Source organism: Schistocerca serialis, chromosome 12, assembly GCF_023864345.2.
Source record: "Schistocerca serialis cubense isolate TAMUIC-IGC-003099 chromosome 12, iqSchSeri2.2, whole genome shotgun sequence".
Classification (NCBI taxonomy): Eukaryota; Metazoa; Arthropoda; class Insecta; order Orthoptera; family Acrididae; genus Schistocerca; species Schistocerca serialis.
Window position 1 is genome coordinate 165,473,135 of NC_064649.1, and position 13,529 is coordinate 165,486,663.

The 13,529-nt window shown below is 41.6% G+C and overlaps 2 protein-coding genes across 2 annotated transcripts in view; one reads left to right on the forward strand and one right to left on the reverse strand.

Annotated features, from left to right (window-relative positions):
- The first annotated feature begins 4,264 nt into the window (after window positions 1–4,264).
- Window positions 4,265–4,894, forward strand: LOC126428020 (uncharacterized). Its single transcript, XM_050089900.1, has one exon. It carries the CDS (start codon window positions 4,265–4,267, stop codon window positions 4,892–4,894), a length of 630 nt encoding a protein of 209 aa, XP_049945857.1.
- A 545-nt stretch (window positions 4,895–5,439) lies between these two features.
- LOC126428021 (uncharacterized) overlaps window positions 5,440–13,529 on the reverse strand; it is a 121,018-nt gene continuing 112,928 nt past the window's right edge. Inside the window, exon 5 of the mRNA XM_050089901.1 lies at window positions 5,440–5,482. Coding sequence (XP_049945858.1) covers window positions 5,440–5,482 — 43 coding nt within the window. The remainder of the gene's footprint in view (window positions 5,483–13,529) is intronic.

Below are 13,529 nucleotides of genomic sequence, written 5' to 3' on the forward strand. Positions count from 1 at the left end.
GTATTCTCTCAATTTACATTTAAAAGTAGGTAAGACATTAATGTGATCTTTAATACCTGATGGAAGGGAGTTGAAAATTTTTGTGGCTGAATAATGAACACCTTTCTGAACAAGACTTAAATGTTTCAGATCCCTGTGTAGATCATTTTTAGACCTAGTATTATGATCATGACATTCACTATTAGTTTTAAAAAGAGATAGGTTGTTAGAAACAAAAATCATCAAAGAAAATATGAATTGAGAGGTAAGTGTTAATATTTGTAACTTATGAAACAGACTTCTGCAAGAATATCTTGGATGAACACCACTCATGATTCTAACAGCTCTCTTCTGTGCAGTAAATATTTTTTTGGCTAAAGGCTTGTTGCCCCAAAATATTATGCCATACGACATGATAGAATGAAAATAACCAAAGTAGGCAGCTTTAGTAGCGTCCTCATCACCAATGGGGGTGATTACACGCAGAGCATAAGTTGCCACACTGAGCCTTCTATGTAGGTCTAAGATATGCTCAGACCAGTTCAGCTTGCCATCAATTAGAATGCCCAAGAACTTAGATGATTCACAGTGTAGTATATTTTGGTTACCACAGTTTAAGTGGCATACTTCATTTTCTTGTTGAGATGTGTGAAATTGCATATACTGAGTTTTCTGAATGTTTAGAGTTAGTCCGTTGCACTTAAACCAGTGTAGGATGTCAACGAGTACAGCATTACATTTATTTTCTAGGTCACTGTTAGTTCGACTTTCAAGCAGAATAGTGGTGTCATCGGCAAAAAGAGTAAATTTACACTCGGTGTCTGCTTTTCCTTATCTTCATCAATGATCTCCCACTTTGCACAAAGGTCCTAGGATGGACCCCTGAGGCACACCACACTTTAATGTGCCCCAATCAGAAGAAATGGGACTGTCATTGGCACCATTAATTATCACCTTCTGTTTTCTGTTTTGCAGATATGATTCTATCCATCTACCAATCTTTAATCTAATGATAAGATCAATGTATCTGTGCACAAAACAATAATCTGTAAAAACCTTGACTCGTTCTATATTCAGGGATATGTTCCCATATGGATCTATGGAACACGAAATAAATAAATAAATAAACAAAATAAATAAATGTATCTGGAGACATGCCGCAACCTGCAGTGACTGGTGAAGGCGCTGCAGACAGGAGGGCGAAGGCAGTCCTCACTCTGTCCATCAGCGCCACGGAACTGAAGCGAGTGAAGAACTGCAGCACGACGCGCCAGGCAGGGCTCAAACTTGACTCACTTTCCGCATCCAAAGGACGTGCTCGCAGAGCAGCGCTACCCTAACGTCTTACTCTCCACAGGGCGCAGCCTAGTGACGATGTAACACGGCATCTTAATCAATTCTTCGATGCAGCGGACAAATTACAAGCAATGGACGTCGATATAAACGGTGATTTATTGTCGATAATGTTGCTCTAAAGTTTGCCAGACAGTTACGGTAATTTTAGGTGTGCAGTCGAATCTCGTGATAACCTACCCGATGTCGAGACACTAAAAGTGAAAATCTTGGAAGAAAACAACGCGAGAGTTCAGAAAGATAGTGAAAATGCGAGTGCTGCGACGTTTGTCAGACCGGTCAGGCCTAAACATTTCGTAAACAAATCAAAAGGTGCATTAAGTGACTGCTTCTGTTTTCATTTTTGTTCCGATTTGGAACAAGGGCGGGAAAATCATCATTGAGGTGCAGTTTTCGCAACAAGAAAGGCCACAAAGCAGAAGAGTATTTGCAGCTTGCGAAATTAGCTTGCTTTTGAAGAAACAAAGTTGATGAAGCTCATTGCTATTTTTCCATTAACGAACGTACTCCGAAGTCTCGTGAACCAAACGTTTTGTCGTGTATAGACAGTGGTTGCACATCACGCATGTGTAACGACCCTGAAGTGTTCACAAGCGTAACCAAAGCACAAGAAAGTTTAACGCTTGCAGACAACAGTGCTACGCAAGTGACAACTGAAGGTGACGTACGCATCAAAACCTCAGCCAGTGATACCAACTTCATTACGCTGAAAAACACTTTGTGACAAAAATCGGAACCAGTCTAATCTCAGTCGCAATCACAAAGGTTGTGGACAGCATACACTGTAACGATAAAGTTAAGGTGGTTGCAAACAAAGGTTAATGTCCCTTATAACTGCACGATTTTTCTCAGAGTTGGTAACCTGTTTCACTTGCATGAAAACAGCCCAAAGGCCTGTACAGTTGGCGAGACAAAAATTACGAAAAGTGACACTCAAATCTGGCATGCTCGATTAGGACACCTGAACTCTGCATCACTGGAGATATGATTAGAATGCTCAAGGCTGAGTATGTGACACGCTTAAAATTCAGATTTCACCAAGTGCACCATATGTCTTGAAGGAAAGATCGCATCCACCCCCTTCACCAGGCGGGATGAAAAAAGTGACCTTCTGTAGTTTGTACATTCAGATGTCTGTGGGCCAATGAGAGAGAAATCTCTAGGTGGTTCAAGATATTTTGTAACCTTCATATATGAGCACAGCAGATGGTGTCACGTCAACTTTCTTCGACGCAAGGGGGAAGTTATGGACAGATTTGTTGAAAGATTTGATTCTACATCCAAAGTTTTTGAATTCCAGTCTGATTTTCAGCAGTCAGGTAACGGCAAGGAATAATGGACTCCATCTTCCGAGCGGCAGGAATACAGCGACGTCGAACAGTTCCTTATACACGACAACAGAATGGTGTTGCTGAACGAAGGAACCGATCCGTGGTTGAAGTGGCTCTCTGCATGATGCTGGAGTCTGGACAGCCAACATCACTTTGGTTGGCTGTGTTAGTAGCTTCGGCCCACATCCGAAGTCGCTGGCTAACCAAAGGACTTTCAGGGGGAAGTCCATATGAAAAGTGGATGAAGAAGAAACCAGACCTGTCACACATTCGTATATTCGGTGAAAGTGTCGTCATCCTGGACAAATCGCCAAACAAGGGGAAGTTTGAGTAGCCTACGAAGATTCCTTGCTTGCCTCTCGGATCAGATTGTTCAAGTACCTATCTTGTGTGGGTGCCAAAAGACCACAAGATACACACATCACAAGATGTCAGGTTCCTTGATCATAACAGTTTTGAACCCAAGCAAACCTATGTAGACCTCTCCGTAGATGAACAACATTACTGCCAAAGAAGAAGCATCTGCACGGAGTTTTCACCAGGTGACCTGAGTGACAACAGAAGCTGCGAGTCAGAATCATTCTCTGATGAAGAGCCACTTTACGGTTTTGAAGAAGAAGTCACCTCGCTACCACACGATATCATTTCAGATGATAACTTATCATGTGACGAGGACAGCAATTCCTCAAGTGTCAGATCTGCTCCACAGCTTGCACCAGAAGTTTCAAGTCATGACATCAATACTGATTTCTGTTGCATTAGCAGCAATGTTGAGGATGCATTGAACGGTACAGATAGTCAAGAATGGTTTTGCGCTATATACGATGTCGCTAGTCAAGAATGAAACCTGGGACTCGTGGACAGACCAGCAAACAGTTCTGCAGTCAATTATTTTTCTGTCTTAAGAAACAAATACGGCAGTGATGGATCCTTGCTACGATGAAAGGTCAGAATAGTTGCACGAGGATTTAACCAGAGACCTGGAGTTGACTTTGTGGAAACATTCTCTCCAGTTGCAAGAATCGAATCATTCAGACTCCTCATGGCTCTGGCAGTGAGGTTTAACTTGCATGTCTCACAGCTGGATATCACCACTGCATTCCTCAACGGTGAAATTGATACTGAAATCTTCATGGAACAGCCGGACTCATTAGCCAAGTTCTTACAGAAGATGAGAGATGTAGAGGAGGACCATCACATAGCCAGAAAGGGACATGATATGCTCCAGAAGTTATAATCTGGTGACAAAGTGTGCAAGCTTACAAAAACCATCTACAGGTTGTGCCAAGCTGGCAGACAGTGTCATGCCAAATTAAACGCCACATTGATGTCAATCGGATTGCAGTAGTGCAGATCCTTGTGTATATGTGGACAGTGTGGGAAATTCTCAAGTCTTCCTGCTCACTTATATTGACGACATCATAATTTCGTCATCAGACCCGGAAAGGACAAGGCAGAGCCAGGACAAGTTATCTGCCAGATTCGACGTCAAGGATCTTGGTCCTGTGAAATGCTACCTGGGCATTGACGTAAATCAGTCTGTTGACAAACTCACGCTGTGTCAAAGTGGCTACATCAGAGAAGTTTTACACCGATTCCGAATGGATGACTGCAAGCCCGTAAGAACCCCGTTGGCGACCAGGATCAAACTGGATGTTGCAGCTGCAAGTACATCAGATAGGACTCAACGCTCCGAGCAGTTCCCTGAACGGATACTCATGTACATCGCCATTGGCACTCGCCCTGATATATGCCATGCGGTCAACAAGCTAAGCCAATACAACAACAGCCATAATCTTGTTCACTGGCAGGCAGCAAAACGAATCCTTAGTTTCTTGCCAATTGTTCCCTTGAGGTATCTAACCTACATCAAGGATAAAGAGGGAATATTCGGTTTTGCAGATGCTGACTGGGGAAATTCTGATGCACAAGATGAAGTTGTAACCAGTATACGACTTCCTGTCAGCAAGTCAGCAATCTCATGGTGTTCGCACAAGCAGAGGATAGTCGCTCTCTCATCAAGTGAGGCTGAGCATATGAGTACCTCTAAAGCAGCAAAGGAGGCAGTTCACCTATCAACCTTCGTGAAGGAGTTGGCTTTAGCGGAGCTGCCACGCATTGGATTATTTGCCAATTTTCCAGCTGACTGGTTGTCATTGAACAGTACAGTTTCCCACTCAAAGACGAAACACATTCACATAAAGTACGACTTCATTCGCCAGGCTCTGTAAGTTTATCCACTGAAACTGGAATATCGGTCAACAGAAAACGTGGTAGCAGACGTGCTGACGAAGGCCCTTCCTGCGCCGAAGCATGAGATGTGTATTGTTGGACCCTGACTGCGAACCTAGAACCACAAACTTAAGGACTCGAGTTCATCGATTTATACCGGTGCGTATAAATTGAGGGGGCGTGTGGAGACTCACATTTTACCACCAAATAATATCGTTGGTGTCCACAGATGATGTTATGTACACAGTTGTCCTACCAGTGTTTATTCATAAAAGGACCGCACACTGAACAAGGAACACACACAGACAGAGAACAAAGTTGTTCGTTAAACACGTGTCGTTGCCGTAATTTCAAGTCCTAATCCTAACAGTTAAGGTTACAGCCAGTTGTTACTCATCTTACACAACTCTTCTGAGTAAGTAAAATAATTACGAAATAAGCTATAAAAAGCTTCTCGTCTAATTGCAACACTTGTTAGTTTGTGTTAAGCAGCTAGTGACATGAGTAGGGGTTGCCAGGAACATCATCTAACACATTCGTGAGATCATACAGAATGCTTCTCTCTACTAGCCATTATAAAGACGCCTCTGAAAAAAAGAAAAATTTTTTTGTTTGCCACTACTACTACTAGGCTAACTACTGTTTAGCTCTACAGGTGTTTCCCCACACCACCTTGTATTGTCTTTCTATGTGTGTGAGTAACTGTATGTTCACTGTTGTGGGTAAATACATACAGGGCGGTGTGTGAAACTGATAGCGATTACACGCTTCCGCTGTTGTAGAAATCTGCTCCAGATGCTGTAGATACCGTGTCGAGCTGAAAGTGGTAACCAAAGTACGGAGAAATATTCTTCGGGGCTCTGCTTTCAGTTCTGAGAAATGTCCAGGTACTGATTGCTATGTAACAATCTATTGTGGATTTGAATGATCCATGAAGTGACTTCTTTTCCGAAGAAAACATCGAACTATTTCACTAGAACTGAACGCTCCCGTCGGAACTGTTCTCAAGCTGGTGTTTATTAGTAAATCACAATAGCAGTATATCGCTGGGTGTATAATAACACGTACCTTCTTGAAATGAACAATATTTTATTTGTTCTATTAGCTGATTTCCTTCCATATACACGTATATTTTACAATGTGAATAAAAAACTCGCAATGGTGTCGATTTTTACATCACAAGAATGGCTCTCCTCTCCTAAAATTTTTACTCTTAAGAAGAACAAAAGTTCTATCTCCTAAGAATAATTATGTGAGCACTGACCGCCACAGAGTAATAAACAATATCTTTGTCTCTCTCTCTCTCTCTTTCTCTCTCGCACTGTCACAGCAAGTTACACTGCATGATACATCATACCATTCTTCGGAGTTAACGCTACAACCAGTGTGTCAGGCAGCGGTAGCTGATCGAGACAGACGCAGCAAAAGGTAAGTAAACCACTTTTGTGTCATTTAAGAGTTCCTAACCAGGAGCGAATTTTATTGTACCATCTGTGTGCTTTAAATAATTTGCCCCTGATAAGGAACTGGTAATATGTCACATTATCGTTTTACTTTCTGACGCAAACGAAGACGCGAGAACTGTGGGTATTAGTTTTGTTTCATGAGTTTCTGCGTGTAAATTTTATATCTATTAGTTTCACTTGAGTGCTTCGGTAATTAGGTTTTTGAATATCTGCCTATTACTAGACACAGTTCGTGCGTTTTAGTCAGGGTCTACAGTAGAGTTGCGCAGGACGTACCGATAGTCCGTTTATCTGAATAGTTTAGTTTTCCACGGTCAGGGACTGCGAGTGTTGTGTGCTGATGCGAGGCGAGTTGGTGACACTTCGCTCTCAGCTTCAGGTTGTGATGGCTTCGGTTTCACAGCTTGAGGCTGCAGTGGATTGGCGCCACTGTTGTGGGCCAGCCGTGGGGATCTGATGCAAGTTCAGCATGTCAGAGTCCTCCAATCATTCCTCACCGGTGGCAAACCCAGTTACTGCTAGCACTGGAGTCATTCCAGATGTGGAAAGGGTCCTCCCAGATGCCATGAAGAGCACAGGGTGCAGCCAACTGCAGGTGGTTGGTCACATCGGTACTAATGATGTGTAATAGCTCTCTGGAACAGGGCATTTTCCCTGATACACTGAAATATGCTATTGTTATATCTATGCATAAAAAATGGGGTAGATCTGATGCCAACAATTACCGTCCAATCTCCCTTATAACAGCTTTATCCAATATTTTTGAGAAAGTAATGTATTCAAGAGTAGCTTCACATATCTGACATTTTGTTAGTACTTCATTTTTACAGTTTGGTTTCCAGAGAGGTTTTTCATCAGAAAATGCCATATACGCTTTCACCAATCAAATTTTGAATGATCTGAATAACCGAACACTACCCATTGAGAGATCACAAAAAATCCCAAAGGCTTTTGATTGTGTAAATCGTGAAATTCTGCTAGACAAGCTCGAGTATTGTGGCATGAGAGGTACGAATTAAACCATTTGTGCACTGTCGCAAACTGGAAGAGTGCAAAAAGTTGAAATGAGCAGTTCTCATAATATGCAAAGATCAGCACATTCCTCAAACTGGGGAACTGTCAGGAATGGGGTTCCACAAGGGTTGGTCTTGGGTCCTTTGCCTCTTCATGAATATAGAACGGCAAGTCATTACTATATATTAACAACAACAAAGTTAGTTCTCTTTGCTGATGATACAAGTATAGTAATCACACCTGACAAACAAGAATTAACTGATGAAATTGTCAATAATGTCTTTCAGAAAATTACTAAGTGGTTCCTTGTAAACGGACTCTCATACCATTTACTGTACAGAACTGTATGTACTGTGACTTATCAAAATTCAGTGAAACTTTGGGAGCCTTTATATTTTATGAAGTAACAGCTTTTTTCATAATATGAGAAAACATTTTATTTTCCAAGCACAGATCAAAAACTAACAAGAATAAACAACTCGTAACCAAGCTGACTACGGCAAAGATAAATATCTATCAACTGCAGCTTTCACCTGCTGTTTTTGGCGCAGTGGATAAATGACGTCGCCACAAAACCATTCATAAATATAGACCTCAATCAGAAGCATATAGCTAAGGTAGAATATTCACAATTTTTAGGTGTGTCCATTGATGAGAGACTAAATTGGAAGAAACACATTGATGATCTGCTGAAACATTTGAGTTCAGCTACTTATGTTTATCACCAAAATTTGCAATGACCCTATTGCATGTTTGAAAATAGGCGTAGTAAGCTAATTTACTCTCATTACCCCAAAATATGATGCCATATGCAAGCAATTCATCACTGAGGAATAAAGTATTTATTGCACAAAAGCGTGTAATCAGAATAATAGTTGTCCACCCAACATCATCCTGCAGACATTTATTTAATGATCTAGTGATATTCACAGTAGCTTCTCAGTATATATACTCTCTTATGAAATTTGTTATTAACAACCAAACCCAATTCAAAAGTAATAGCAGTGTGCATAACTACAATACTAGGAGAAAGGATGATCCTCACTATTCAAGATTAAATCTAACTTTGGCACAGAAAGGGGTGAATTATACTGCCACTAAAGCCTTTGGTCACTTACCAAATAGTATCAAAAGTCTGACAGATAACCAGCAAGTATTTAAGAAGAAATTAAAAGAATTTCTGAATGACAACTCCTTTTACTCCATAGAGGAATTTTTAGATATAAATTAAGAAAAAAAGAAAAAAAAACAAAAAATTATAAAAAAATTAAAAAAACAAAAAAGTTGTTAATTTAACAACATAATTAAGTTAATATAACTTAATTATGACATGTATTGGAAAATTTGACTCGTTCCACATCATTACGAAATATCGTATTCATGATCCATCGAACTAGTATTAATCTAATCTAATCTAATCTCTAATCTGTCACTTAGGATCAGAAGACATTCTCTCTGGTTTCGTGCGGCTAACAGAAGTGGTAAAGGCTGCCTGTCTCGCTTGTAAGATGGAAGTAGAGCTGACCATTTGCAGCATAGTCGACAGGACCGATTGCGGACCTCTGGTACAGAGCCAAGTGGAGGGTCTGAATCGTAGGCTCAGACGGTTCTGCGACCGTGTAGGCTGCAGATTCCCCGACTTGTGCCAAAGGGTGGTTGGGTTTCGGGTTCTGCTGAATATGTCAGGTGTCTACTATACGCAGGAGGCAGTTACACGGGTAGCAGAGTCTGTGTGGCATGGACTGGGCGGTTGTTTAGGTTAGAGAACTAGGGAAAACACAAGAAGTGCTTCAGTCACAAGGAGTGCAGGCTGAACACAGGAAGAACGTAGATACAGGAACCATCGGTATAACAGTCGTAAATTGTCGTAGCTGTGTTGGGAAAGTACCAGAGCTCCAAGCGCTAATATAACGTTTTGAGCATCAGTGCTTTCTAAGCTGGCTAAAGCCGGATATAAGCCCAGCCGAAATTTTTGCGAAGAACCTAAAGGTGTTCCGAAAAGATAGCAACAAACACGTCACCGCCAACCATGTTTAGCCTGTCAGAAGTAGTTTACTTCAATTTAGCGTCGAGTTAGATACTTCCTGTTAGTTAGTATGGGCCATTGTTGGCAACCGGAATAAATTAATAATTGGATCCTTTTACCGACCTCCCAGTGCAAATGATACAGTTGCTGAAAGGTTCAAAGAAATCTTTAATTTCAAACACGTACAATAATAGTTGGTGACGTATTTTCGCCAACATATCGAGGATAAATTAATGTTCAATTCCGGAGGTACGCATAAAATATCTTCCAAAATTGTGCTAAACGCATTCTCTGAAAATTATTTCGAGCTGTTAGTTCATGAGCCCACTGTCGCTTCCCAAGCGTGGGTATTGCGAGGGATTGAGCGGCACGGTTCGTGAAAGGGATTTAGCCGGTTGACCTTAGTGAGAGGGAGACAGGAAGCGGGTAGAATTAAAGTCTTGCTAACTTTAATACATTGCAGTTTATTCTGAATGATTGCAACCACCACGCAGTCAGGGTGAGCTGTATTCACAGGAAGGCCAAGTCTGACACAGAGACGGTGACTGACTCCACCGTTCCGACTGCCCACTAGAAGCTCAGCAATATTTCCCAGCGCCCTACGTTAGAGTCCCGCAGCTACGCCCTGACGCGCTCCAGCGACTATCTCCGGCTGCCTGCCTACAGCCCGTTCCCCAGCCCAAGTCGGCTGCTGCTGTCACGCCGACTACTCGACAATCTCCCGACAAGACGGCCGCAGAGCTGCGTGCTCTCGAGTTTTGTTAGCGTTCCCCCTTCGACCCCGCCAGCGCTTCGCATGACGAGGCGTCGAAGGCAACTTGTCCGTATTTGGTATCCTTAAAGTATTGTTGTTGCTACTGTTCTTCAGAGGCTGGGTGGAGGGATAGAGGCGCCTCTCCCTATATGGTCACGTCACGCACTGCGTCCTGAGCCCTTCATTGGCTCCTCACGACGTAGCGCCGTCGCCACCAAGGGCCCTCTTTTTTTTCCTCTCTCCACTCCCAGACCTCTCTCTAGCCAGAAATGCTTTCTGTTTATACTCCTTAACTGATTGTAGGGACTCGTGATAAGCACAGACCTTCGTTTGTATCTGCTGGCTGTTTGCTGACTCATGAAGCGCCGCTGCCCAACAAACAGTTTGAGTTCCGCCTCGGCCGACCCTTCGGCCACGCCAGGCGTCCAGCGCTACAATTTTAACTCCTTCCTACGTACTATTCTCAGCGTACTGCCTGAAACGATTGTAACCGCAGGAACAAGCCAAGTCTAATTACAACACCTCCCCCGCCAGGGAAATTGGCGTTACTCCTCAGAGTAGCGTCAATTGTGATTCTCTCATTTTATTTGGGTTATTTGCTTACATCAACACTCCACATGTTTTTTTTTTTCTTTCATACACATTCGGTACACTTAATTCCATTAAGTTCTTTGTTAGACACAATTATTTTATACATACATTTATCAAGGTACCTTTTTTTACAAATCATTGATACGATTACAATTAACAAACATACGTTTATCAACGTACATTGTTAAAGCATTGATACAAAATACAATTTTCATTCAACGTTGGTCATTACAGTTACATAGTAGGTACAGTTTCATAACACATAAAAAGGTGAAATCAATTTTAGTGTTTTTTCCATAAGACACTTTTAATATATTTTATCTTTTGATTTTACTTAACGCCTGTTTCTGAACAGAACTGACTCTTCTTGGTTTTTCGCACATCTTTCATATATTACTGCACCTTCAGTTTCTTTATTAGCTTGTCTTCTACTTAAGCTATTCTCTGGGTACTGATTTACTATGGTGTTTCTTATACATACTTTACCACAACAGTTACTATCGTCAAAGTACTTCCATAAGCTTTTCAAGCATTCTTTACAGCATCTACAGTTTTTACAGAAACATGTAGCTAAGCGATAGTCATTTTTATTATAATAACATATGTAGTTATTGAGTAATGTGTAAAATATCTGGAATATTTTAGTTCTTCCTCCTGCCTTTCTGCCATTCGCTGGACATCATCCAGTCTTTTCCCAGCGATTTTCAAATCGTCTAATTGTGTTACTACCTGATCCAATGGTAAGAAAAATGTCTCAATGCTAACATTAGAATTTTCTTCGTTTACAACACAACAGTCAAATTCTAAATTAATTTGAGGTATTATATCTTTCTTTGTTACGTTGCTATGAATTTCTCTATCTGTTTGTATGAACACTCTCGTTCCATGCCCTTTACATTTACTATAAAAACTTATTAATGAAAGGGGTAGGAAAAATAAGTCCTTTGGAGGTTCCTTTCCACATAATACTGTTTGTGTTAGTCCTTCTCCCTTCGGAGCTACATATAGCCATTCGTTACTGTTTAGATGGATCCAAAGGCTCTGTGTGCGAAAAATAGTCGCACTGAATCAATCTTCTGGAATTTCTCTTACCGGTTGTAACAATTTGGCTTCGCATTCCTCATGGTCGAATGTCGATAGCAATGCGAATGACTGTCTGCACAGTCGCCTATTCTTACTCAGATGAATCCAAAAGGCAGTTCGTTACATTTTAGGTCATCCGTAGAAAGTTTCGCGTACTATCAGTAGAAATTCTTTCTCTGGCTGTATGTATACGTACCTTCCTTTCAAATCTGGGATCTCTTTTGGTAATGGGAGATTAACATTCCTGTAATAGATAATAATAATTTTAATTAGGTACCCTAGTATGCTACCGGAAATGAAAACATCTAAATCAATTATTCTTAACAAGAGGCGACTCGGCGAGAGGAACAGGAAACTTCACGTCTTTTAGTTCGTCTCGTATTAAACTTAGATATTTCACAATCTGGACTGGATTAATTATGTGAGGCTGCAGTATTCCCTTTTGAGCATTTACAATGACGTTTATCATCTGCTCGTATTCCTCTTCGATTTGGCCAAACACTGCCGCTAATTGTAATACTTGTTCCGTTATCGTTTTTTACCGCTTCCTCATTTCGAGTGTTCGTTACCCTCGGGGCTAGTCCCAGCTCTTTCACGGACAATATCGCACTCTCTTCCTGCAGTGCCAGCTCCACTGCTGCTGCCAACGTAATTTCGTCGCCTCTGCTTCTCACTATTGTCTGTATTCTATCATTGCTTAATCCCTGTATAAAGCAGGCTCTTCCTAAGGAATCAACCAGTTCTATCGCACCCTTCAAGTTTTCTCTAGCCGTAACTCTGTTTACTGCTTCTCGAAAATCTCTCTGGAATCTGGGCAAGCCGAATAGACGAAATGCAATTGGTTCCCCCTGTCCCTGTCTTGCTTGGAAAGTCTTACATGCGAAGTAGTCTATGGTACGCTTACTCGCACAGTTTTGTTCTAGAACGCGTTTCACCTCTTGCCACGTCCCGGTACGCTCGTGCACTTGCAGTCTCGACCTGGCCTCACCGGTTATCTTTGCTTTAACGAACTTCAGTAACGTTTCGTGTTCCTCTGGCTTTATCGAAAATGTACATGCGGCATTTGAACTAGTAGATTCCCTTAAATCCTTTTTATTCCCTTCGAACATTTTTGAAACAATACGTAAGGCTTCCTTCACTGACGTCTTACCATTAGCGGAGGATGACGCAACTTCATTAGTTTGGGGCATCTTAACTATGTCAACACTTTACACTATAAAGGTACAATACTCTTAAGACAATTTTATAAGTACCGCTTCTCTTGTGGTGTGCCGTCTGCTCCGCGCTGCTTTGTGCCCATTACCTGTGTAATCTGATCATTCCATTTGAGATCATTTCGAACAGTCACAGCCAGGTACTTGACAGATGTTACCGCTTCCTAAGACTGGGCATTTATTTTGTACTCTTACATCAATGTGGGTTTTCGCCTTGTTATACGCAGTAGGTTACGCTTATCGAGAGACAACTGCCAGTGATTACACCACACACTTATTTTCTGCAAATCCTCATTGATTTGTTCACAACTTTCGTGTGATACTACTTTCCTGTAGACTAAAACATCAACGGCAAACAGTCTAACGCCGCTGTCAATACCACCAACCAGATTGTTTATGTAAATCGTAACAAGCACCGGAACTATTACGCTGCCCTGGGGCTCACCTGATTGCTTGTTTTGAGTCACCCCATTCAGAACGACATAC

Excerpts from the sequence above, each read along its gene's own strand:
- LOC126428020 (XM_050089900.1), top strand. The coding sequence starts at position 4,265 with ATGGATGACTGCAAGCCCGTAAGAACCCCGTTGGCGACCAGGATCAAA.